Below are 27991 nucleotides of genomic sequence, written 5' to 3'. Positions count from 1 at the left end.
CCTTGTTTAACCCCCGTTTGGATGGGGAAGAACTCAGACTGGGTGCCATTGGCAGGACACTGCCATTCATGCCATAGTGGAGTTGCCTCACAATGGAGATGAATTTTGGTGGGCAGCCAAAGCGGCTGAGGGTCCACCAGAGGGCTTCCCTGTTGACCCAGTCGAAGGGCTTGGTTAGTTCGATGAAAGCCATTACAGGTCACGACGCTGTTCTCTGCACTTTTCCTGTATCTGGCGGGCAGCAAAGATCATGTCAGTGGTGCCACGTGATGATCTAAAGCCACATTGAGTTTCTGGGAGGAAGTTTTCCACCTCAGGAAGAAGTCTGTTCAGGAGGACTCGGGTGATAATCTTGCCAGCTACAGATAGCAGCGAGATCCCGCAGTAGTTGTCAGAGTTTGACCAGTCTCCCTTGTTCTTATAAATATTGACGATGGAGGCGTCTTTAAGAGCTTGGGGATTTCCTCCTTTTCCCATATATTCTCCAGGAGAGAGCGGAGACGGCTGGTAAGTGGATGTCCTCCTGCTTTATACACCTCGGCTGCGATTCCATCAGGCCCTGAGGCTTTGCTATTTTTCATCTATTTAATTGCAGTAGCTACCTCATCCAGGGATGGAGGATAGCTGAGGTGGGTCAGCTCTGGATGCTGAGGGACCAGCTGGGTAGTCAGGACATAAATATCGGTGTTTCTGTTGAGCAGAGAATGGTAGTGCTCTTTCCATTGCTGAAGGAGGCCTTCATCCTCTTTAATTATGGAGTTACCGTCGTTTGAGCAGAGGGGAACTGCGCCATGAGTGACTGGCCCAAAAAATGTTTTAGTGGAATTCGAAAATTCGCGCATCTTGTGCTGATCTGTAAATTATTGTGCTTCACATGGTTCATTTTTAAACCAGTCACTCTTTAGATTGCGAAGTTCCCGCTGGGCCGCCGTTTTCTTCTTGCAGAAGGTATCCGCTTTGGTCCGAGACTGAGGGTTGTTCTGCCAGTCAGTTAAAGCAGCACGTTTATTGTCGACGAATACATTGATTGCCGGGTCATTTTCCTCAAACCAGTCCTGGTGTATTCTTTCGATCTGGCTGATGGTCTCTCCGCAGGTTTTTGGCCTGACAGTGTTAACAATATCCCATTCGGCACTGGGATTTGCGTTGTTTATCAGCCCTTGTTTGAGCTGCTCTCTGATAGCATGTGCTACCGCTGGATCCTCCAGATGCTTAATGTTAAAACCTTTTCTGGTTGCTTGCTACCTTCGCCGTTTTGGAGCGACGTGAAGTGAGAGTTTGGCTCTGACGAGTCGATGATCAGTGTCACAGTGGTCTGAGCCACGCGTGGCACGGGTGATGAGGACATCTCGGCGATCTCTTTCTCTGACAATGATGTAGTCAATGAGATGCCAGTGTTTGGATCATGGGTGTTGCCACGAACCCCTGAACTTTTCGGCTTCCCAAAACAACACACACACACACACACGCACACACACACACGCACACACACACACACACACACACACACACACACACACACACACACACACACACACACACATTCCTTCTACTCACTGATATTCACAAAAATCTCATAAGTTGGGACCATCGGGAACTCGGAGAAGCTTTTCCCCAATGTTGACATACTGAATAGGAGCTATTGAACCGTACCTGTCCGTGCATGGACTGGTTGGCTCCCTCATGGAAGGTACGGAGAGGTATTTCTGGTGATGAGGAGAGGACCAGGAAATCGAACCTGGATTTTAGAGGTGTTGAGAGAGAGAGAGAGAGAGAGAGAGAGAGAGAGAGAGAGAGAGAGAGAGAGAGAGAGAGAGAGAGAGAGAGAGAGAGAGAGAGAGAGAGAGAGAGAGAGAGAGAGAGAGAGGCACAATTCAGTAAGATTAATTGGCTCCCTCATGAAAGGTACACAGTGAGATATTTCTGGGTATGAGACGAGACTCTGGGATGGAACCGAGGTCTTGGAGGTGCTGAGAGAGAGAGAGAGAGAGAGAGAGAGAGAGAGAGAGAGAGAGAGAGAGAGAGAGAGAGAGGGAGAGAGAGAGAGAGAGAGAGAGGAGAGAGAGAGAGAGAGAGAGAGAGGTGAATGAGATTAAGAGAGAAAATAACAGAGACAAAGAGAGAGAAAATGGCGGAAAAAAGAGAGTGATATGACGGAAAAGAGAGTGGGAGAGAAAAGAAAGAAAGAAAGGAAGGAAGGAAAAGAATGGTACGATACGGTAACAAAAGAAATGATATAGGTATAGAAACTGAGTCCTGGAGGTCCTGTGAACACGTCTGAGGTCGAGAGGGCTGTGAGAGGGAGAGAGGGACGGGGAGGTTAAATAAAGAAGGGTTGAGGGAGAGAGAGAGAGAGAGTATGCTGGTATGTCTTGTTTCATTGGTGTGTGTGTGTGTGTGTGTGTGTGTGTGTGTGTGTGTGTGTGTGTGTGTGTGAGCATTCGTCTACTCTAAAGAATATAAGTAAATCTTTGTGGCCTAACTTCCGTACATCAGTGACAAGTGTTCTGAACCAATAGAGAACCAGGTCTTGTCATACACATTGACCACAGCGGGTGTCGAACTGGTGTACCTAAGATGTGGTTAATATTTTCTTGTCGCCCTGAGGGAATATCTAAATGATAAAATGGTTAATGTTCTGTAAAAAATGTATATATATTAAATTAATTTGTTTAGGTTTGTGTGTGCTGAGAGAGATAAACTATATGTCTTCCAGTGTATAAACAATGATCGTCCCCCTCAATTTTCAACTGCCCCACCTCCTCCATCTCTTCCTCTCTATGTACACACAGATGAAACGACTGTACGTAGAGGTGTACATACTAACAGTCATCCTCCATGTACACTTACATGAATAGACTGTTCGTGAAGGTGTTCACATTAACCACCTCCTCTCCATGTACACACAGATGTAGACACTAACCACCTTCCTCTTCATGTACACACAGATGTAAACACTAATCACCTTCCTCCTCATGTACACACAGATGTAAACACTAATCACCTTCCTCCTCATGTACACACAGATGTAGACACTAACCACCTTCCTCTTCATGTACACACAGATGGAGGGGCTGTACGTGGAGGTGCTGTACACGGTGTTCCACAAGGTAGGCGCTCAGCACCACTCGGATAAGCGGGACATAACGGAGGACCTGCCCAGGTATGCTCAGGCGGCCTTCCACATAGACCCCCAGGACCACGTCAGGCTACAGGCCGTCGCCCAGGAGGAGAAGGTTAGTACATGCTATTACAGGTCTCTAATAGGAAGGAGGAAGGGCAGTACAGGTTATCACAGGCCATCATTAGGGAGAGAAAGGTCAATACAGGCTATGACAGGTCAATGTTTTGGAGTGAGAATGCTAGTACAGTCTTTTACAGGAAGAAGATCAGTGTACGCTGTGACAAGTCATTATTTGAAAGGAGGAAGATCTTTACAGGCTGTTACAGGCTAGGAAAGAAACTCGTAAACAAAGGGAGGGGGTCAGCCTAGCCTGTACCATGTCGTAGGAGGAAGACAAACAAAGAGAGAGAGAGAGAGAGAGAGAGAGAGAGAGAGAGAGAGAGAGAGAGAGAGAGAGAGAGAGTAAAAGAAAAAAAATAAGATATCACATAATTTTTGAGCCACCATATATCAAAGGCTGGTAATAGAATATTTTAATTAGAGAGAGAAAGAGAGAGTGAGAAAAGAAGAGAGAGAAAGAGAGAGGGAGGATAACAAAGGCAGATAGATAGGGTCAGATGAAGAGAAGAAAGAAGAGAGGAGAAAAATAAGGAGAGATAGAGAGATATTGAGGGGGAATGCTAAAGTCAGAGGGAGGGAAGATTGACAAATTAATAAAGGGGTTATAGACATCAAAGCCAGTCTCTCTCTCTCGTATTTTTAGCTATCGTTATTCTTTCTTTTCATTCTTCTATTGTGCGCCTCTACATCTATATATATAAAACAAAGAAGTCTGTTTGTGTGTTCGCACGAGAATCTCGGAAAACTGCTTCATCGATCTGTAGTGATGATGGATGGTGTTATATGTAGTGATGATGGATGGAAAGTATATGTAGTGATGATGGATGGTGTTATATGTAGTGATGATGAATGGTGTTATATGTAGTGATGATGGATGGTATATAGTGATGATAGATGGGTTTATATGTAGTGATGATGATGGTGTTATGTAGTGATGATGGATGATGTTATATGTAGTGATGATGGATGGAAAGTTTATATGTAGTGATGATGGATGGTGTTATATGTAGTGATGATGGATGGTGTTATATGTAGTGATGATGGATGGTGTTATATGTAGTGATGATGGATGGTGTTATATGTATTGATGGTGGATGGTGTTATATGTAGTGATGATGGATGGTGTTATATGTAGTAATGATGGATGGTGTTATATGTAGTGATGATGGATGATGTTATATGTAGTGATCTCAAAAAAACTCCAACCAACCCGATCCGACATACCCAACCCGACCCGACCCGACCCAACACACCTGAGAGAACGAGAGAAAGAGAGAGAAACTAACAAGGTATGCCAAACGTACGATATTTCACACCATGGCCTAGGGTGGCGTTTCTGCTAGTTCACTATACCGAAGCAAACAACAAAAACACAACACAAACAACAAGAAAACAACCCAAACAACAAGAACAACAACGAAATAACGACACAGGCCATCACAAAAGTTCCTACCATCATCTTCGCTAGTCCTATTGACCATTCCTCGGAGTCCTACAGCCACTCAAAGGACATCAATCCCCTTACCATGGACAAAACTAGACGTCCTAAAGCTGATTCCTTTCCCAGATCACAGTTGGAACGGCGTCTTTCCCGTCACGGTATCAATAAAGTGGAGGTGAAATGTGGCTTTATGTTCTCAGGAGGGAAAACCGACTCGCAGCGTCCACAAGAATACTCGAAAGTCAGATTTGAAGGTTCGAGTCCAATTTAACCTCTGAATCGTAGTTGTGGTCGGCAGTAGCGTGAGATAAATTGCCTCGATGGGGGAACGTAAGCAAGAATAATGCTGGTCGTGTCGTTAACGTGAAGAGGTAGTGTAGTGGGCCATCAAGGGTCGTGTTCAAAAGAGGGACTGTCAACTCAGATATCGAGTTCAGAATCTAATTTAAACACTTGAATCGGCATCACAAAGGAAGCAATCAGTAATACACTCAATATTCATGTGATTTGATGGGTTTTATAACAACCATATATGTAGTTGAGGAGGGTAGTTTAGTGTCTAATAATGACCAGGGCATCACGGACGTACTGTGTGATGAATGACTGGGTGAAATACTGTTATTTACATCACTGAGGGTGTGACTGATGTTGTCCATATATCACCTTGTTGTCCGTAGGGTCAGCTGGTGTGTGTGTGTGTGTGTGTGTGTGTGTGTGTGTAACAGTATATACACACACACATTAATACATAAAGATTCACACACACACATACACACACAACCACACTTCAGTCAAACAAGAACTTCCACCCATTATACCACAAATCGTCAAACAAAAAACAAAAAGTGAAAGGAGAAATTTACCTCACAAAAGAAAGCACCACTAGAGAGTTACCTGTCTATGCCTCAGACATTCACCAGGTATTGTAGAGGAGCAGAGAGAGGAAGTTTTGTAGAGATTACTTGTCAGGTAAGAAGGAGCAAGGGAGGAAGTAGGAAAAGGGGGTTAGTGGGAAAGGGAGAGAAGGGGGAAACGATTGAGGGGTGAAAGGGGGAAGGGAGGAGAAAATTTGGGACGTCTCGGGAAAGTTCAAGGAAAAGTTTGTGTTTATGAGTTAAATGACCTCTCTCTCTCTCTCTCTCTCAACATGACGCCATCATCTGCCAAAATTTTATTGTAAGTTAAGTGAACCTACAAAGACACTACTTTACACCTCCAGGTTAGGATAAAATACTAACTTACAATACCTGTGATTAACTAATGTAGTCTCAGTGAAATTTAGTCCCTAACTGAATCTAAATGAACGTGTCCAGTTAGAGTTTTGAGGCCACTTAAGTCAGCCAGGTAGATGCGTTGCTATAATTCTATTTAGTTAAGTTGAAACCCTTAACCTGTGATATTTAGAGTCACCGTCGACATCAGGAGCAGCGGGAGGAGGACAGATGTGGGAGGAGATGTCGTGTACATCAAGTAGTTAACACGGGAAGTTGCCAGAGAATACTGTATGAGGCGCCGGCTGGTGACTCGGAGGGATGAGAGGCGTGTTGATGTGGACAAAACGTTGGACAAAATGTTTTAGTCTTTGGACGTTTTACCCTTAAGAGTCTTGGACTTTTTAGTTTGGGAGCGATTTGGCCTTTAGCATTAAATCTTTGGACGTTTAAGTCTTTGTCACCTCGGCGTTTGACGTTTCTAACCTAACCTAACTTAACTTAATCTAACCTAACCAATATGAGTGACCAATGAGGTTATATAATTACTCGTTAACCTACTCTCTCTCTCTCTCTCTCTCTCTCTCTCTCTCTCTCTCTCTCCTCTCTCTCTCTCCTCTCTCTCTCTCTCATACACACACCCAAGAATACTTGGTTACCAGACACGTAAACACCTTCCATCCCTATCTCTCTCTAACTCAATAAATGTAATGCAGAGAGAGAGAGAGAGAGAGAGAGAGAGAGAGAGAGAGAATTCAACCAATACAAATACATGCATGACGTCACCAACAAATCACCAACAAGGTCCAGTTCCCCCCCTTCTCAATGCACCGCCCTCTGGTAAACGCCTGTCGAAGGTGTTGAAGAAGGAAACATCGCCTCGCCTTCCCCAAGCACCAGGAACACTGTGTTTCACTTGATTGGAACTGTGGAATGCGGTCGTGGGAATTGACAGAGAGTTATTTCTGTTTTTGTGTGTATGTGTAACAGCTTCAGTTATTCGACTTCCCGCTAGAGTGAGGTAGAGAATAACTGACATTTAATTTGCAAGTTTCCTCCTCCCATCTTCCCTCTCCGTGAAGACAATATTAATTGTTCTTTGTTAGGGGCAATGTATAAATGGATGGTGTGTGTGTGTGTGTGTGTGTGTGTGTGTGTGTGTGTGTGTGTGTGTGTGTGTGTGTGTGTGTGTCCTTAAAGTCATTCATGCCAACACAAACATGATAGGATGGAGCATGACACCACTAACACACCTGAGATATTTGTAGGAGATAAATTAAAAAGGTCAAAGGTTGACATGTTGACGATGTTCACACACACACACACACACACACACGAGTATCATACCTACTGTGAACACCTGATATAATGAACGCTAACATTGGTGTGAAATTCTCTAAACCGGACAGATTGTTCAGAGACGATAAACTGTACATTACAAATACTCTCTCTGACTGTTTACTCACATAATTTCCGTCTTTACCGACATGACTGATGGATGAGTTTTTCCTAGTGTTACCTTCTAATGTCTAGTGTGTTGGTAATTGCTTATCTATGATAATGTCATCAAGACTCATCGAGAGAATTCAAGTTGTTAGAACAAATAAGAACTGAAGAAATTATGGAAGTAATTACCGAAAACTGCGAGTTGATGATTGATGGTCGCTTCTGTGGGTGACAGTTGTTGATTAATTGTGCGTCTGGCAGCACCACACAGCTGATGAGGGGGGGAGGGGGAGCGCCCGGGAGCCTGGAGCAGAAACATTCAATCAGCGGTTCAGTCATTTATTAAAAGTCTTTCTTTGAGATGATCAATTAATAATATGCTGAAGGAAGCACTATTTTCCCTTACGTTTTAGCAGATAATCAGTGACTCACATCACCAGGTGTGTTGGCAGGTAAAACACGGCCTCCACCACACCTCGCCCTGCCTCCTGATCAATGATGTAAGTCATATTAAAAAATAAAGGCACATTCTTATGATGGAGAATCTGAGAATATTTTTACCTCGTGAGTAATTACAGGAAGGCGAGAGCTCAAGAGCCAGGTAGCGTCGCTAAGGTAAAAAGTAATTTAATTAATCAACATCTCCCTGAGAGTGGAGGGGCTACAGGCCTCCCGTAAAGAGGTTACAAGGTTTCTTTTTACGAGCTAAATGAGGACAGTGGTTTTTGTAATGGCGTCTATGGCGTGTTAACTCCCTCCAGCCCCTGAGACACAAATTTTTGGCTTTGTTTACAAAGTGGCCTCAGCGTCTGCCTCTCCTGACCTAACTGATGTCGGTTGTTCTCGCGTTAACCACAGTGTATTACTGCACTTATACAACTATGGTCATTAAGCGTGTATACCAGGTTAACAAAAACACTTGTCATCAGCAAATAGGAAACAAGGAAGAGTTTGTTTGTTTTTATCACTTGCGATTTAATATAAACATTGAATAGTTCTTAGTAACCATTTTGTTAGTGTGTCTACTATATAGTATGTTGCTTGTCCTGCATACACACACAGTCACACGTACGTACATAACCATTTACATGTATATACAGAACACATACAGTATATACTTACATACTTACATACACAAGTGTTTAATATCTCTCTCTCTCTCTCTCTCTCTCTCTCTATATATATATATATATATATATATATATATATATATATATATATATATATATATATATATATATATATATATATATATCAGCATCTCATCATCTCGTCTCTCATCTCTCCCCCACAGCCTCCCATCCTCGTTCTCAACCTGGTGGTGGAGGAGGCAGAAAACTTGGAGGCTAAGGACCCAAATGGTAAGTGTTTGATTTCTAGTTTTCTAATATTCTTCCCCAGTGTTACTAGCTGGCTTCCCTAGAAACCTTTACATTCGTCTACTACTCCTCCTCCTGTATCAAAGGTGAGTGCCCGGTCTCTAGTGCCCGGTCTCTAGTATTCCAGTTCTTTCCTAGGATGATTGTGCTGCGTGGTTTAAGTGTTTTATTTTCAGATCGAGTATCAATGTTTTGGTTTTAATATTCTACGACAGGTGAGTGTCCGGTTTCTAGTTCCATGGGGTTCCTATTTCTATTTCTCTTGGAGTTCGTATGTGTCGTTTCTAGTTTTCTACCAAAGATGAGTTTTTGGTTTTATAGTTTTCCAGATGTCTTGTTCTCTATTAAACCTGAGTGCCTGGTTTCTAATTTACAACATTAGGATTTTGGGGTTTGTTGTTCTCTTATAATGATGAATTTGGTCTGCGGTTTCTATTTTTTAAGAATAAATCATTTCATACAGTTTCTAATTTTCTTCCACTGAGTTCTTTGTTTTCCAATTTTCAATCAGGTTAGAAACCATCATATGTGGTTTCTAACTTTCTAAAATTATCAAGTAAATTATATGATGTATAGGTTTCTAAGATTTAGCCCAATAGTTATGTGGTTTCTAGGTTTCACTCCCGAGAGAACCTTCGTAATCAAATGGTTTCTATCTTCAATTGTCGAGGGAATGATGTGACATATACTGTAAGGTTTTTAAAAACTATCCCAACTATATTCTGGTTTCTAATATTCACCCCTTGAGAGATATAATCCAATGCGTTCTCTAAATCTTTACAGCTGGTCTCTATCAATTCACTTAGATTTTCAAACAACATATAAGTGTAAAGTAAACTTATCTTCCTATACTAATCTTAGGATCTACTTATAAAACCAATCTTTTTTTTTTTGGGGGGGGGGGGGTGCGTAGTAAATATCTTATTGTTGTTGCTTGGTAGGATTTGTCTTAAGGTATCTTCCAGAGTTGGTGTCACAGGGATCCGTCTACCTAAGGAAGGACTTGTGATCGAAATGTTGTTTTTTTATTTTTTTATTTATTTATTTATTTTTTTTTTGTGGCCGTGCTATTTTGACTTGGATGTTAGGGTTAATAATAATAATAATAATAATAATAATAATAATAATAAAACAAAGACGATAAACAGAATGACAGATAGAGAGGGAAAGAAAGATTAATATGAAATGAGAAAGAGAATAACACAGCATGACCAACAGAGAAAGAAAAAGAAAATGACGAAATAATAATGAAAAAGAATAACGACAGAGCAGGACAGATCAATAAAGATATAAAAAGACTCTCCTTTCCCTTAGCGAAGATGCGGTGAGCCTGGCGACTAGTCTTGTACACAGAGAGGCAGGTGGGTTGTGAGGCGTCAGCTGAGACTTACTGCTCGCGGCTGGTGGTAATGCTGTAATCCAACCTATGCTGGCAATTTTGTCTGTCATTTTTGCCTGAGGATGTCCCCCGTCAGCTGGGAAGAGAAAAAGAAGAGTGAACGGACGGAAGTTACATGAGGTATCAAAGTACTGTATATACTACAGTGACCTTACCTGATACAGAATGAAAACTACAGACCTTCTTCATTCCTCTACAAAGAAACGTAAATTTCTTATGGTGTTCTGTTAGAATATTTCCCCCATCAAGTGGAGGGAGAGAGAGAGAGAGAGAGAGGGGGGGAAAGGGATGAAGAGGGACTACACAAGGTACAAGAGTAATATTACACTCCTTTGTATATACTGTACAAAGTCAAAGGCCAGCTCCTCTCTCTCTCTCTCTCTATCTCTCTCTCTCTTTCTGAAACAGTATCAACAAGACCTGAATTTCGGTGTTGTTCGTATGAAAAATCTGAAACTTCATGTCATTTCAGTGGAGGATTTCTCTCATCAACTGGAAAGGGGACAGAGAAGAAGAAGGAACAAGAACTACACCAGATACAAGAGTAATATTACACCGCTCTATATGTTAGTCAAAGGCCTCCTTATCTCTCTCTGGAAGGGAATCAAAACGACCTAGTTTTTCAGTCCTTGAAAGAGGGAAAGGAAGGGAAATAGACAGTAACAGCACCAGATTCAAGGATAACACTATACTGCCCCGTGTACCAACTCAGACGCTTATCTCTTTCAGAAATGAAAAGCAGAGCGACTTGGTTCCTGGTTCATTTGCCTGAGAGTTTTTCTTTTATTTTTAGAAGACTTTCCCCACTTATACCGTATGGTGGCAGAGTAGTTATCGTTCTGGGCTGCAATTCCATTGATCCCTGGTTGTGAGTCAGTGCCAATAATTAACCAATCTCCACCAACTTGTTGTAATAGCCAAACTAGCTTACAACTATCCGGAGCACGGGAGGAGATATACCCCTGCCTTATATCAACCTAAGTGTGATGTGTGAGGCCAGACCCGCGTGGCTGACACCCTGGACTGTAACTATCTCATCCTGTGTGTGATATAAGAGAGGCAGCTGACGTCCTCATGGGTTGACTCAGAACTACCACAGTGTACACAGAAAGTTTTACACACGTATAGGTCTCAGTGTCAATATACTCCCTCATCTCTATCTCCTCTGGACCGTAACAGAAGTGAAAAAAAAAACAGAAACGGTACAGTTGGCAAGAACACAACACTCATTCATTCTCTTGGAAATGTAAAACTTATTTAAATCACCAGAAGAATATAAACCCTATATTATTTTACTGAACATTAACCACTATAATGCTAACCTAACCTAACCCCCACCCAGATAATCTTCACGTTGAATAAACTGAGGTATGTAAATCTTGAAGTAATACCTTTGTTTATAGGGAAACGCAATCCTGTCTAGTCCCCGTCGCATATTTGGATAGAGAATTACATCACCGACTCTTACTTAATCGAATCCTTTAGAGAAATTCATCATTGCCCACGAACCTATTCAAGTAACGCTCACCTGCCCCCGAAGTGTTATTCTATTTAGGGCTGTCGGGTAACTCGTGGCTTCGAAATCTAAATCCCCGCCGCCATAGAAAGTGACGAAATAGGTAAATAGGCGATATTCATTGGGTTCATAGTGGTTGTAACAGTAATAGGGAGGAGATAGGGAAAAATAAGGGGATCGTAGTAGTAATAGGACAAGGCAAACAGCGTTAATAGTCGTTACTATAATAAATAGGAATGAGAGTTTCGGTTGTTGGTGTCACATTACGTAATAAAAAATAATGACTACTATTTGATGGTATTACATTAGAAAATAAGCAAGTATTAACCCCTAGAGTACGATGGTTTGACCTCCTGAGTGCAATGATCTTGTTCTCAAAGTATTAAGTCATCGTATTTCCTTTGAGATTTCCTGGACAAAGTAATGTGTGTGTGTGTGTGTGTGTGTGTGTGTGTGTGTGTGTGTGTGTGTGTGTGTATTGACCGCATGTATGTGTATCGCCTGAGGCAGTCAAGTGAGCTGTGTGAGAATGTCATTACACTGATGAAACCTGGCACCCTGGGGGCACAGTGCCACAGTACATGCTTTAGGTAGCAGTCTCTCTCTCTCTCTCTCTCTCTCTCTCTCTCTCTCTACAATCTACGATGGTCTCACAAGGTTGACAGTGCCACCAATACGGCTTCAGGCACCAGGAGGGGAGTGTTGTAGTGTGCCACCAACATAGCTTGGTCTATAATGCCACCACCATGTATTGAGGCAACAGGGGGAGAGAGTAAGAGTGCAGGGGTCGCGCCACATGGAAGTCAGGGCCAAAATATACTGTATATAACTGTATATTCTCGGGAATTTTAGATTTGAATTTCGTTGACCTGTGGCTGAAGGCTTCGACGTGCTGAGGTATTCCTGGCCTGACATTTTCGTGGTTTACCTCTCTCTCTCTCTCTCTCTCTCTCTCTCTCTCTGCATTACCACATCTTCTGCTTCATCCTCTCGTCATTCTGGTCCTTTCCATCGTAATTATATTTGCATCCTTTATCAGGTATTAAGTCTTGTGCATCTTATTAGTGTGTATTTTTTCTTGTCACCTTTACTGAGTAACTTCGTTATTTCAGCTCTCAATATTCTCACTCCTGTTTTAGTGTGTGTGTGTGTGTGTGTGTGTGTGTGTGTGTGTGTGTGTGTGTGTGTGTGTGTGTGTGATAGACAGCTCCATTAACTCCAATACCACCTATTGCCCCAAATTACACCATTATCGCTATTATTACCATTATCATTATTATCATTTTACTATGATTATTACCATTATCTTTGTTATTACCATTATTATCATTAGTTATCGCTTGACTCTTGCACCCTCTTGCACCATTAACACCATTTGGTACCATCTCACTCTTGCACCATTAACAACCATTAGGTACCGTCTAACCATCTTGCACCATTAACAACCATTAGGCACCATCACACCCTCTTGCGCCATCAACACCATTAGGTACCGTCTCACCCTTTTGCACCAACACCATTAGGTACCGTCTTACCCTCCTGCACCATTTACACCATTAGCTACCGTTTCACCATCTTGCACCATTAACAACCATTAGGTGCCGCCTCACCCTTTTGCACCAACACCATTAGATACCGTCTCACCTTCTTGCACCATCAACACCATTACTGCCTCACCCTCTTGCATCATTAACACCATTAGCTTCCGTTTCACCCTCTTGCACCATTAACAACCATTAGGTACCATCACACCCTCTTGTACCATTAACACCATTAGGTACTGTCTCACCCTCTTGCACCATTAACACCATTAGGTACCTTTTCACCCTCTTGCACCATTAACACCATTAGGTGCTCTCTCACCCTCTTGCACCATTAACACTATTAGACACCACCCTACCGTCTTGCACCATTAACACCATTTAGTATCGCCACACTGTATCCCCACCAACAGCATCAGCTTCTTTAATGGGGGATAATTAATGGGAGTAATTAAGTTCCAGTAATGATCAACGTGACCGCTAGGTGTTGTTCATGACAGACTGACAGACAGACTGTAGACAGATAAACGGACAGACAGATATAAAGAGAGACTGATAGACAGACAGACAACTGGACCGACAAAGACATAAATACATAGACAGGCATCATGACAGAATGACAAATAGATAGGCAGGCACACAGACGGCCAGTAGGACGACTAAAAAAGATATGGCTATGTTTTATAATGTCTCTTAATTAATTGTCTGCCTGGATGTTATCTTTTAACAGCAAACTCAGTGTTGTGTTTAATCCAGTTTTACTATATAGTGGATCATGGTTCACTGTGTGTGTGTGTGTGTGTGTGTGTGTGTGTGTGTGTGTGTGTGTGTGTGTGTGTGTGTGTGTGTGTGTGTGTGTGTGTGTGTGTGTGTGTGTGTGTGTGTGTGTGTGTGTGTGTGTATGTATGTATGTGTGTGTGTGTGTGTGTGTGTATGTATGTGTGTGTGTGTGTGTGTGTGTGTGTGTGGGAAGCGGGACATTACAACAAGTGGAAGAAACACGGGAAGAACAAACAAGTTACAGAAACTACATCACGGTGACTGGTGGCGAGGAAGGTGTAGAAGTTGTGCCCCCAGGGAGCTGAGAGGGCCAGTTTACTGAGGCCCTCTTGGTAGGTGGTTTATAGAGGCACCATGTCACTGTTGTCCAAGGATCCATTGTATCGTTTGACAGTAGACACAGTGAGGGAGCTATTGTTGTGAGACCTTTTACTCTAGCGGGGGTGAACGACCACTGGCCACTGATCAGATGTGTTCTTCGTCCCTCACCTTTTGTCATTCCTTTTTTCGAATTGAGATTGTCACTTTCGTATCATTCGTGGATTGATAATTAATCCTTGCACTGGTTTCTTGGTAGAGGAGCAGGAATTGAGAGAGGAGGGTGGGAGGAGGTCAACGCACACACACTACCACTACACTCATGACCACCGAAAGGTCAAGACGTACCTGGCGCTCCTCTCGGAGCAGCCAGGTCAACTGTTAAGTTGGCCCATACCAACTCCCTCCCCTGAACCCTCCTCCCCACCGGAATATCAACATGTTCTCGCCAGAAGTTACTATTTCATTTAGGAAAGGAATGGAACCAGTGTTAAACAGAGGTGAACAGTGGTGAACAGTGCTTAAGTCAGTGAGAACAACTCAACAGTAACAGTGGTACCCAAGTTGACCTTCACACAGTGAGGTCCCAGGTACCCAGTGATAACGGCCCGTGAGACCCAACAACCAGCGATGTGTTAATCCGTCTACGATAGGAAGGCCTGGAACCACACCTCACTCATATAACACCATCTGTGAGGGAATTACTACACCACGTGAGGCCCCTCATAACACCATATGTGAAGGAGTTACTACACCACGTGAGCCCCTCATAACACCATCTGTGAGGGAATTACTACCCACGTGAGGCCCCTCATAACACCATCTGTGAGGGAATTACTACACCACGTGAGGCCCCTCATAACACCATCTGTGAGGGAATTACTACACGTGAGGCCCCTCATAACACCATCTGTGAGGGAATTACTACACCACGTGAGGCCCCTCATAACACCATCTGTGAGGGAATTACTACACCACGTGAGGCCCCTCATAACACCATCTGTGAGGGAATTACTACACCACGTGAGGCCCCTCATAACACCATCTGTGAGGGAATTACTACACCACGTGAGGCCCCTCATAACACCATCTGTGAGGGAACTACTACACCACGTGAGGTCCCTCCTAACACCATCTGGGAGGGAGTTACTACACTACGTTTTTGCTGTTCAACACCTACAATAATCTATATGTTCACTGTATGTTCCTTTACCTTTCTCTAATGAAGGCTTTTGTTAAACCACCAATGTATGTAATAAGTCATTTATGTCCAATGTATATTTTCAGCCTTCGGGCTGCAGAACTTTTTCAATAAACCGTCAATTATTATTATTATTATTATTATTATTACAACTTTGCTGTCACTCGGAATTGAGTATGACGATCATCCAGCAGTGATACAATGACATGAGTTATGAGGGATGTCACCTTCGTTGGTGAGCTCTGAGGTGTCTAAAGAGGCCAATAACGGACCGGCAAGGTCGTTCACAGATGTTGCATATGTATGGGGCTACATCTAGTGCGGGAGGGGCGGCGGCAGCGTCTGCCTCGGTATACAGTCGAGGTAACTCGGAAGTAGTGACACCTTGTGTGGTGCTTCTCCAAGCGTTACAATATGGAGTAATCGTCTCCCAGGTGAAGGGGTCGATTTGGCACTTTTTCGGGTTTGTCTTAACATTGTCCTTATACCTTTTCAGCTTCCCGCCAGTGTTACGTTTACTATTCGTTAGGTGACTGCAAAGTAGCTGTTTTGACAGTCCATGCGGGTAACATAGCCAGTCCAACGTAGTTATTCATGGATAATGGTAGCCTCGCTGCTCCTACAGTTGGTGTCAGCGAGAATACTGGCATTTGTTCTCTTCTCTTCCCAGTGAACTCAGAGTATGGAACGTAGACTACGTTGGTGAAAGTTTTCAAGTGACTTGAGATGCCTCCTGTATGTGACCCATGTCTCGCTGCCATATAGCAGGGTGGGGAGGAACACTCCTCAATAAACGTGCAATTTTGTAGATAATTTCAGCTCCCTACAGCTGAAGACACGAGTATGGAGTCTGCCAAAGGCTTGAGATGCATATCTGATCCGATGCTGAATCTCTTCATCGATGTCCGCGGTGGTGGACAGGTGGGAGTCGAGATACCGAAAGTGGGACACATTAGAGAGGGTAGTACCGTTAAACTGGATGGATAGTGGAGGTGTGGCTGAACCAGGGTCAGGCTGAAAGAGAATCTGAGTCTTACGTACATTTACCTCAAGGCCAAATTATGCATACGCATCTGCATAAGAGTTCAGGGTTCCCTGTAGGTCACACACACACACACACACACACACACACACACACACACACACACACATCCATTGCACATGCTACTACTTTCCTGTCACTTGGAATCTAGTATGACTATCATCCAGCTATGATACAATGGTGTGAGTTATTAGGGATGTTACCTTCGTTGGTGAGCTATGATGTGACTAGAGAGGCCGATACGGACCACCAGTGTCGTTCACAAATGTTGCACGTGTGGAGGGCTACATCTATTGCGGGAGGGGTGGCGGCAGCGTCTTTCCGCAGTTTTCGCTTGTCTGCCTCGGTATGCAGTCGGTTCTTACTTGAAAGTAATGACATCATCTCGTGTGGTGCTCCTCCAAGCGATACGGTGAGGAATAATCATCTCCCAAGTGAAGTGTCGATTTGGCTCTTTTTCAGGTTTGTCTTAAGATTATCCTTATACCTTTGTAGTTGCCTGCCAACATTAATTTTACAATTCGTTAGGTCACTGTAAGGTAGGTGCTTTGGCAATCTTCTGTCGTCCATGTGGGTAACATGATCAGTCCAGTGAAGTTGTTCATGGATAATGGTAGCCTCACTGCTCCTACAGTTGGTGTCAGCGAGAATGCTGGCATTTGTTCTCTTGTCTTCCCAGCGAACTCGGAGGATGAAACACAGATTGCGTTGGTGATAGTTTTCAAGTGCCTTAAGGTGCTACCTGTGTGTGACCCATGTGTCTCTGCCATGTAGCAGCGTGGGGAGGACCACTGCTCGATATACGTGCATCTTTGTAGAAAATTTCAGCTGCCCACGGGTTAAGACACGGGTACGGAGTCTGCCAAAGGATCGAGATGCAACTCTGATCCGATGGTGGACAGGTGGGAGCCTAGATACTGAAAGTGGGTAAAATTAGAGAGGGTAGTACCGTTAAGCTGGATGGATGGTGAAGGTGTGGCTGAACCAGGCGCCGGCTGAAAAAGAATCCGAGTCTTACGTACATTCACCTCAAGGCCGAAGTGTGCATAAGAATCTGTGTAGGTTTTCAGGATCTCCTGTTGGTTGCGTTCAGTGTGGGGGACAAGGGTGAGGTAGTCTGTATACTGAAGTTCAGTAATGGAAGCTGCAGACACCTTTATTCCTGCCTGGAGTCGTCTTATGTTGAAAAGACCCCCTTCATCCGGTATTGGATGTCCACTCTGCTGGCTAAATTGGCACTGGCACGAGTAAGGAAGGTAGTCAAGAAAATGGAAAAGAGAGTTGGTGTCAATACACATCCTTGTTTTACCCCCATTTGGATGAGGAAGAACTCTGGCTGGGTGCCGTTGTGTAGGACATTGCCGTTCATGCCATCGTGGAATTGCCTCACAATGGCGATGAATTTTGGTGGCCAGCCAAAATGCCAGTGGGTTTCACTGTTGACCGAGTCAATGGCTCTTGGTTAGGTTGATGAAGGCCATGTACTGGTAACAATGCTGTCCTCTGCACTTTTTCTATATCTGGCAGACAGCAAAGATCATGTCAGAGGGAGAACTGCAATGGACTGCCGGTAGCCCAGTTTGTTGGGTTTCGCCTTACAGTAGCCTGTCCATCATGCACTGCCTTCGTCTGCCAGTGTAGTTGTTGGGTTCCTGTGTTGGTCACCTCTTCCTCCTATACCGCCGTTGTGGTCTTACTGGAGCTCTGTAAGCATATCTGCCTGATGCAAGGCACCACAGCAGATTTTTCGTTCTGGGTTTACTCCCGTAGCCTTATACCTACCAAGGTTAATCCGCAAGGCAGCGGGACAGTGGTTGGTAGGCGCCAGGACGTGTCCACATGCCAGTGGGCCTATGCGCCTTCCCTCTGGGGCCCTCTGCAGCTCCGAGATCCCCTGCTGGTCTATCCTGGGCCCACGAGGCACCCATTTACCGTGTGGTGCCACGAGGAGACACAGGAGGAGTTTTGATGGTGAAGAGGCTGTGTACTGGTAGGGGAAGACTTTTGTAAGTTGCTTCCCTGTTCGCCACGAGGGTTAGCCAGCGACGGTAGCTGGAAGCGAGAGGGAGCAAGTCGTTCTTGCACCTTAACACTAACATAATGCTGGCATACTAGACGCACACACACACACACACACACACACACACACACACACACACACACACACTCACACCAGCCCCATAATTCCAACAATATTTCGTTCAACAGTGCCACAACAAAGCCGATTATTACCAACCATTAACCTCATACTCACAACACCAGATGGGTGTTGTGAGCCTTGTAGTGGGCGTGGTAATGGGTGCTGTGGATGTAATAGGTGAGCATACGAGTGGGCGTGGTAATGGGTGTTGTGGATGAGCATGGGAGTGGGCGTGGTAATGGGCGTGGTGGATTAATTCTTGACTGTTTCTTTTCTTTATTTGTTCTTTATAAAAAAAACAAGAGAACTGGAGACTGGAAAATCAGAGAGAGAGAGAGAGAGAGAGAGAGAATTAAAAAAGAAAAAGAAAGAAAACAGATTGAGAAAAAGAGAATCAGCAAGACAGGACGAGACAAACATAGGAAAAAACTCAGTAATGGGACCTATGAAATAAAAGTCTCTCTACAGAACAACAATAAAAGTCATATATTTTTTTGTATGTTAAAAAAAATCAGAAAAAATACAAAGGAAATGGTTGTGAATTTTGTAATTGTTTTCCCCTAGTTTTAAATTTATAAACAAAGACGTTTTTTCTTTATTTACAGTTGGAATTAATGACATCAGAGTGAGGGAGAGAGAGAGAGAGAGAAGGGGCAGGAAGAGAGGGGGGCGGGGGAATAAAAAAATGAAAGGAGACGTTGAGGAGGAGGGGAAAACGGAGAGAGAGAGAGAGAGAGATAAAAAAGGAGAAAGAGGTAGAGAGTTTAAACAGGGAGTGAGAGAGAAAAGATTAAGAGAGAGACAGAAAGAGAGAAATTGAGAAACAGAATTAGAGTAATTTCTTAGAAAGGCGAGAAATGGGGAGACAGTGAAGAGAGAGAGAGATGGACACAGACACTTAAATTAAAGAGAGAGAGATGAAAGAGAAATATATAGACCAATGAGAGAGAGAGAGAGAGAGAGAGAGAGAGAGAGAGAGAGAGAGAGAGAGATAAAACTAAAGAGACAAATATTCAAAAGAGAAGAGAAAGCGAAGGAAGAGATAAAGAAAGAGAAAAATAAAGAAGCAGAAGTGAGAATTATCTTTAATACCCGGAAGTTTGCTAAGACTAAAGGAGAAAGGAACTGTCGGTACAACTCATATACTTCATGTTACTGAATATCAGATGTGGAAAGACTGGTAGAGAGAGAGAGAGAGAGAGAGCAACACTCCCTATCTCTACCAGAACTTCTTAGATTCTCATGGGGTCTTCCAACACTACATGAAAAGTAACTCAGAAGAGACAGCTGCTATGAGATGTCTCCCTTCTCATCACTTTCTCTCTCTCTCACTTTAAGATAAGGTGACCTGACTGGACTCTTCTTTGTTGTATTATGTGATGTGTATAAATGTCTTTTGTTTTGTTATTGTTTGGTTTTGTTTGTCTTTTACGTGATATATTGAAGGTCTTTTTTGTTTGTTTTTTAATTCTTTGTGTATGATGACTTAACCCCTTGAGTATGATGACTTATGTCCTAGAGTATGATGACTTAACCCCTTGAGTATGATGACTTATGTCCTAGAGTATGATGACTTAACCCCTTGAGTATGATGACTTATGTCCTATGACTTATTTCCTGGAATATGATGACTTAACCCCTTGAGTATGATGACATGTTCTTGAGTGTAATGACCTAAATTTAAATATGATGACTTAATCCCTTCAATATGATGACTCAAGTTGTTAAATATGATGATTTAATCCCTTGAGTACGAGGAAATACTCTCCCGAGGACGATGATATTGTATTTAGTGACCGTACTCAAGAGGTTTGAATCGCCGTACTCAAGACGTTTAGTCACTTTACTCAATAGATTAAGTCACTGTACTCAAAGGGTTAATTCACTGTACTCAAGGTCTCGCTACCATACTCAAGAGGTTAAGCCACCGTACTCAAACGTAGTCAAGGAGGTTAAACCACTGTACTAAAGGGGTTAAATTCTCGTACTCAGCAGGTTAAGTTTCAACTCGAGCGAAGAGAAAACGGGATAGTCATTTTTTTCCTCGGTCAAAACATTGCCCACTCAACCGTCACCAATACAGTCGAAAGTCAGACACGTTTACCATGCCATTTTGAACCCTAGTGACCCTTAAACGTTGTGTTGTTGTGTCCAGGTAGACGGAAAGTCGAAAGAGTGTCTAAGAGTATTGGAGATGACAGTGGAAGGAAGGAAGGGAGGAAGGAAGGAAGGAAGGAAGGAAGTGAGACAGATAGACAGACAGACAGACAGACGTACGGGATAAGAGAGAAAGAGACGGACATAAAAGGAAAGAGAGAGAAGAAGATTTGCAAACAGAGAGAGAGAGAGAGAGAGAGAGAGAGAGAGGTAAAGTGCCCACTCGTCCTTTACAGCCATTCCAGAGGTCTTCTCAATACCCTCTCCAACTCCTCCCTTCCTCTCCCTCTCACCACCTCTCATGCCCCCACTCCCCTCTCTCGCCACTTCTCACCGCCCCCTCCCACTTTTCCTTCTATTTCCCTCCTACCAGCTCTCTCCCACTCTTCCCTCTTCCACTCCTCCCGCTCCCACTCCCAGTCCTCTCCCTCTCACCACCTCCCCGTCACACTCCTCCCTATCCCTCTCATCACCTCCCTCTCCCACTTTTCTCTCTGTTTCCCTCTTACCACCCCTCTCTCACTCTTCCCTCTCACCCCCTCCCTAGTCCTCTCTCCCTCTCCCCCTCATCACCTCCCCCTTTCACTCAGCGCCTTCTCGATCCTTTCTTCCACTCACCATCTCCCTTCCCTTACATTTTCCTCTTCATCCTCCCACTCATCGTCTCCCTATCCCCTCTCCCTCCCACTACCTCTCCCTCATTCCTGCCTTCTCTCCTTTTCCCTCCGTCTCTTCTTCGTTCACCACTTCCCCCTTGTCTCCTCCCCTCTTCCTTCCCCCCTCCCCACCCCTCCCCCACTCCCCCCTCCCCTCCTCCCCCTCCCTACTCCTCCCCTCCCCTCCCCTCCTTCCCTCCTCCCCCTCCCCTCCCCCCCTCCCCCTCCCCCTTCCTCCCCTCCCCTTCCTCCCCCCTCCCCCCTTCCTCCCCATTCCCCCCTTCCTCGTTCACCACTCTCCCTTCTGCCTCGTCTCCCTCCTCCCTCCCTCCCTCCCTCTCACTTTACACCTCGTCTTTTTGAGAGAGAGAGAGAGAGAGTTTAGTTTTTAGTTTAACAAATTTATTGGCAAAGCTTGTAGTACAGTTTGCCTATTCTGAGTAATTCAGTCAGGTCTTGACACTGGGGGTGGTATTACTTCTCACTGCCACGCAGGACAGAGGTTCATACACAAAGAAATACATCATATTTATTAACAGCTATATATGTATGGAGGTCAGATTCATGTGGGTAATGTCACTCTTCACTTCCATACAAGACAGAGGTTCGTACACAAAGAATGCATCATATTCATTGACACTATATATAGGTCAGATTCATGTGGGTAATGCCACTGTTCACTGCCATGCAGGACAGAGGTTCGTACACAAAGAAGGAAATCCATCATATTCATTAGCAGTATATATAGGTCAGTGGTTCACATACATTGGAGTCATATTCTAATTGAAGACTAATCAGTGTGGGCTAGCAAATTTGGGATAAACAGCAAGAATGTCCTCAAGCAGAGAGAGAGAGAGAGAGAGAGAGAGAGAGAGAGAGAGTATTAGAGGTGGGAGAAGGAAGTTATAGTCCGGAAATTGAAGAAATTTAGGAGGAGGTAGGAGAGGGCGGGCTGACCGCCTTGCTGTGGGTTAGCTAAGCTAATGGTGTGTTAGGGTTGTGTCATGGGTTTTTATTTTCTGTCGACACAGACACTAGACAGCCTACCCTATCCCGCATATGGGTGTTTTGAGGGCATTATTTCATATTTCGCCGACCCTACTGGCAGATGCTGGTCTTGGGAGGTTGTCTTTTGCCTGGCCTTATAGATCGTGGGTGGTAATGCATCCTTGCCTCCCTTCCTCCTTCACCCCTCCCCCGCCCTCCTTTCTCTCTCTCACTCACCCTTTCCCCCCCTCCACCCATTTCTCCCCCTCCTACACTAACCCCTCTCCCTCCCCACACACCTCTTTCCTTCCCCCAATCACCCTTGTCCCTCCCCCACTCACTCCTTTTCCTTCCTCCACTCATCCCTCTCCATCCCCACTCACTCCTCTCCATCCCCACTCACCTCTCTCCATCCCCACTCCACCGCTCTCCATTCCCTTGTCTCCCTCTCCATCCCCCTCACCCCTCTCCTTCCCCCCTCACCCCACTTTCCCCTATTCATCCCACTCACCCCTCTCCACCCCCTCTCCCCTCTTCATCCCCCTCTCACCCCTCTCCATCCCTACTCTCTCCACCCCACTTGCCTCTCTTTCTCCTCCTCACCCCTCTCTATCCCAACTCACCCCTCTTAATCCCCACTCACCCCTCTTAATCCCCCCTCACTCCTCTCCATTCCCACTCACCCTCTCCATCCCCTCACCCCTCCCTATCCCCCCACTCACCCCTTTCCATCCCCTCGCCTCTTTTCTCCCTACACTCACCCTTCTTCATCCTCCTCACCTCTCTTTCTCCTACACTCACCCCTCTCCATCCCCATTGACCCTTTCCATCCCACACTCACCCCTATCCATCCCCATTCACCCCCTCTTACATGCCCCTCTCCCCTCACATATTCACCCTTTTCCCCTATCCGCCACTCACCCCTCTCCACATCCACACTCACCCTCTCTCTCTCTCTCTCATCACACTCACCCGTACCCCATTCACCCCTCTCCGTCCTCATTCACTCTTCTTCTCTCACACCTAACCCCTCATTCCCACTCACCCCTCTTTACACACCCCCACACACACCCTTCTCCCCTCCTTCCCTCTCAGTTTCCACCCTTCTCCCCCTCCCCTTATCACCCCCCCCCCACTCATCCCTCTCCCTTAGTGCATTCACGTAAACACTCGCCCTTTGAAGGTTTACATACTGAGTTTCTTTGACCAGTTTGTTTGTTTGTTCAGAGCGCCTTACATGCCTCCACGATCTTAGAGGTACCTGCGTTATATATATATTTTTTCCTCCTGGCTATAAATGTGAGACCCTTAACTGAATCAGGTAAAAACAGATTCTCAAAGGTTCGTACGTTATTTTTGTTCTCTTAAAAGGATATGTTAGAATTTAAACTGAGTTACTTAAATTATGACATAAAAAATAGATTCTTAAATGATTTTATTTCGTTTTTTACACTGACTGGAGATATGAAAACGTCTCTTCCTGTCTCACTTCAGCCACTATCCACTTAAGTGAATTTGCCAAGTTTCGGGCATGGAACTGACTCCATTAAATAAAAATATAAAAGATAATGTTTGAAAGTATCATTAGTTATTTTTACCCTTGGAGACGTGGTAACACTTCTCTCTGGCTCACTGGAGATACGACACACACACACATAGGAATTATCTAAAGCAGTGGGTGAATGATGGATGAATGATGGGTGAATGAAACTTGAGGGGTGAATGAAAAGTGAATGAAACTTGAGGGGTGAATGAAAAGTGAATGAAACTTGGGGGGGTGAATGAAGGGTGTTTGGAACTTGAGGTGTGAATGAAAGGTGAATGAAGGGTGAATGAATCTTGAAAGGTGAATGAAACTAGAGAGGTGAATGGAACTTGGGGGTGAATGGAAGAAGAATGAAACAATAAGGGTGAATGAGTTAAACAAAATTGAATATATTAAGACTTTCTACTGGGTTAAAACTGGTAACTGAACCCCCCCCCCCCTCTCCCAAACGAATTCTTATTTAGACGTTGATGCGGTGATGCAGGGCACTGTGGAGAAGGGAATAGGGCCCCGATTTCAGGAGATTATGGCAGGGATACGGAAAGACCTTAACCTCTGTTGCTCTAAACATGCTTAAGAATGTGTAGCTTGATCAGTATATGTGATGATTGTCTTTGATTCTGTTCAGGTGGGCAAATTAATCAAACAGAAAACGGATTAAAACATATTTTGTGGATTCAGTTTTTAGGCAATATGTCAAGTCGTGTGTGTGTGTGTGTGTGTGTGTGTGTGTGTGTGTGTGTGTGTGTGTGTGTGTGTGTGTGTGTGTGTGTGTGTGTGTGTGTGTGTGTGTGTGTGTGTGTGTGTGTGTGTGTGTGTGTGTGTGTGTGTGTGTGTGTGTGTGTGTGTGTGTGTGTGTGTGTGTGTGTGTGTGAGATAAACATTAATTTTCTTTTTCTGTTTTTCAAGGGACATAATAACAATAAAGTGAAATAAAAGAAACATTTAACAAGTTAGTTAATTTTGTCTTTTCAAATGATGTGACAACAAGAGATATATAAATCGTAACAAAGTTGAAATTAATAATAGGTGAAGTCGGAGTGAATAAAATACTCTGATAATGACAATAGGATGAAGGGCAGTGAAAAACGTTAAGAAGCATTAATGAAAAGGAAGAGAAGAATAGTGGTTTCATCCTCTTTAGCTGAACGTGTGTGGAAACATTTAATTTGTTTATGTGACGTAAAGTTCTACACAACTATATGTGGAACCTAACATGGCGTTACTTTCACTCTCAGACTGCTGTAGTATACGTACTAGATGCGTTTCTCTCTCTCTCTCTCTCTCTCTCTCTCTCTCTCTCTCTCTCTCTCTCTCTCCTGATCCAACAAGGAAATTCTTGAGACAGAGTTATGTCGATATAACCTACAGGAAGATACAGTATGCAAATTATCCGGACTCGACCTAGCTGAACCTTTCAAGGGATTCTCCTCAAACCTCTCTGTCCTTGGCCCTCTCTCACCCTGGCCCTCTCTCTCCTTGGCCCTCTCTCACCCTGGCCCGCTCTCACCCTGGCCCTCTCTCACCTGGCCTTCTCTTAGGCTGGCCCTCTCTCCCCTGGCCTCTCTCCCCTGGCCTCTCTCACCCCTGGCCCTCTCTCACCCTAGCTCTCTCCCCTGGCCCTCTCTCCCTGGCCCCCTCTCGGCCCTCTCTCACCCCTGGCCTCTCACCCTCTCTCACCCCTGGCCCTCTCTCACCCCACCCCTGGCCCTCTCTCACCTGGCCCTCTCTCACCCCTGGCCTTCTCTGCCCTGGCCTCTGGCCCTCTCTCACCCTGGCCTCTCTCACCCTGGCCTCTCTGGCACCCTACCCCTGGCACTCTCTCTCCCTGGCCCTCTCTCACCTGGCCCTCTCTCACCCCTGGCTCTCTCTCACCCTGGCCCTCTCTCACCCTGGCCCTCTCTCACCCCTGGCACTCTCTCACCCTGGCCCTCTCTCACCCTGGCCCTCTCTCACCCCTGACCTTCTCACCTGGCCTCTGGCACCTGGCCCTCTCTCACCCTGGCACTCTCTCACCCCTGACCTTCTCTCACCTGGCCCTCTCTCACCTGGCCCTCTCACCCCTGGCCCTCTCACCCTGGCCCTCTCTCACCTGGCCCTCTCTCACCCCTGGGCACTCTCTCTCACCCCTGGGCCTCTCTCCCCTGGCCTCTCTCACCTGGCCCTCTCTCACCCTGGCCCTCTCTCACCCTGGCCCCTCTCACCCCTGGCACCCCTCCCTCTCTCACCCCCTGGCCTCTCTCACCTGGCCCTCTCTCACCCTGGCCCTCTCTCACCCCTGGCCTCTCTCACCCCTGGCACCTCCTCTCTCACCCTGGCCCTCTCTCACCCTGGCCCTCTCTCACCCTGGCCCTCTCTCACCTGGCACCCCTCTCTCACCCCTGGCCCTCTCTCGGCCCCTCTCACCCTGGCCCTCTCTCACCCTAGCACTCTCTCACCCTGGCCCTCTCTCCTGGCCTCTCTCCCTCACCCTGGCCTCTCTCACCTCTCTCTCACCCTGGCCCCTCTCTCACCACCTGGCCTCTCTAGCCCTCTCTCACCTGGCCCTCTCTCACCCTGGCCTCTCTCACCCTCTCTCCCTGGCCTCTCTCACCCTGGCCCTCTCACCTCCTCTCTCACCTAGCCCTCTCACCCCTCTCTCACCCTGGCCCTCTCTCACCCTGGCCCTCTCTCACCTGGCCTCTCACCTGGCCTCTCACCCCTGGCCCTCTCTCACCCCTGGCCCTCTCTCACCTCCTTCTCTCACCCCTGGCCTCTCTCCCCTTGGCCTCTCTCACCCTGGCCCTCTCACCCCTGGCCCTCTCTACTCTCTCACCCTGGCCCTCTCTCACCCTGGCCTCTCTCACCCCTGGCCTCTCCCACCCTGCCCTCTCTCCCCTGGCATTCTCTCACCCTGGCCCTCTCTCACAGCCCTCTCTCCCCCTGGCCTCTCCTTGACCCTCTCACCCTGGCCCTCTCTCACCCTAGCCTCTCTCACCCCTGGCCTCTCTCTCACCCTGGCTCTCTCACCCTGGCCTCTCTCACCCCTGGCCCTCTCTCACCTGGCCCCTCTCACCTAGCCCTCTCTCACCCTGGCCCTCTCTCACCCTGGCCTCTCTCCCTGGCCCTCTCTCTGGCCTCTCTCCCCCTGCCCTCTCTCTCACCCTAGCCCTCTCACCCTGGCACTCTCTCACCCTGGCCCTCTCTCACCTGGCCTTCTCTCACCCTGGCCTTCTCTCCCCTGGCCCTCTCACCCCTGGCCCTCTCTCACCCCTGGCCCTCTCTCCCCTGGCCCTCTCTCACCTGGCCTCTCTCACCTGGCTCTCCCTGGCCTCCTCTCCCTTGCCTCCCCTCCCCCTGGCATCTCACCCTGGCCTCCCTCCTCTCCTGGCCTCTCTCACCTGGCCCTCTCTCCTTAGCCCTCTCACCCCTGGCCCTCTCTCCCCTGGCCCTCTCTCCCCCTGGCCTCACCTCCTCTCTCACCCTGGCCTCTCTCCCCTGGCCTCTCTCACCTGGCCCTCTCTCACCTGGCCCTCTCTCACCCTGGCCCTCTCCCCCCCTCTCTCTCTCCCCTGGCCCTCTCTCTCACCCTGGCTCTCTCACCTGGCCCTCTCTCACCCTGGCCCTGGGCCCTCTCTCACCCTGCCCTCTCACCCCTGGCCCTCTCTCACCCTGGCCCTCTCTCCCCCTGGCCATCTGTGGCCACCTGGCCCTCTCTCAATTCTCTCACCCTGGCCCTCTCTCACCCTGGCCCTCTCTCACCCTGGCCCTCTCTCCCCCTGGCCATTGTTCAATTAAAAATAGAACCCTTCCTTTCTTGGAGCCTTCGAGGTTCATATTAGTGGTTTTAAGGGTCGTATCAATGTTTAAGGGGTCATATCAGGGTTTAGAGGGTCGTATCAGGCGTTTAAGGGTTCGTATCAGGGCTTAAGGGGTTGTATCAGGGGTATAAGGGGTTGTATCAGAGGTTTAAGGGCTGTATTGGGTTTAAGGGGCCGTATCGGGTTT

At 46.0% G+C, this 27991-nt stretch overlaps 1 protein-coding gene across 1 annotated transcript in view; it reads left to right on the top strand.

Moving 5' to 3' along the window:
* Window positions 1-27991, top strand: part of LOC121866175 (BAI1-associated protein 3-like) — a 276581-nt gene that overhangs the window by 63965 nt on the left and 184625 nt on the right. The window contains 2 exon segments of the mRNA XM_042365779.1: window positions 3066-3236; window positions 8637-8703. Of these exon segments, the coding sequence (XP_042221713.1) occupies window positions 3066-3236; window positions 8637-8703 (238 nt within the window).

Source organism: Homarus americanus, unplaced genomic scaffold (genome assembly GCF_018991925.1).
Source record: "Homarus americanus isolate GMGI-L3 unplaced genomic scaffold, GMGI_Hamer_2.0 scaffold41267, whole genome shotgun sequence".
Taxonomy (NCBI): Eukaryota; Metazoa; Arthropoda; class Malacostraca; order Decapoda; family Nephropidae; genus Homarus; species Homarus americanus.
Note: the sequence above shows the minus strand (reverse complement) of the source record. Positions and strands in the feature narration are given on the sequence as shown.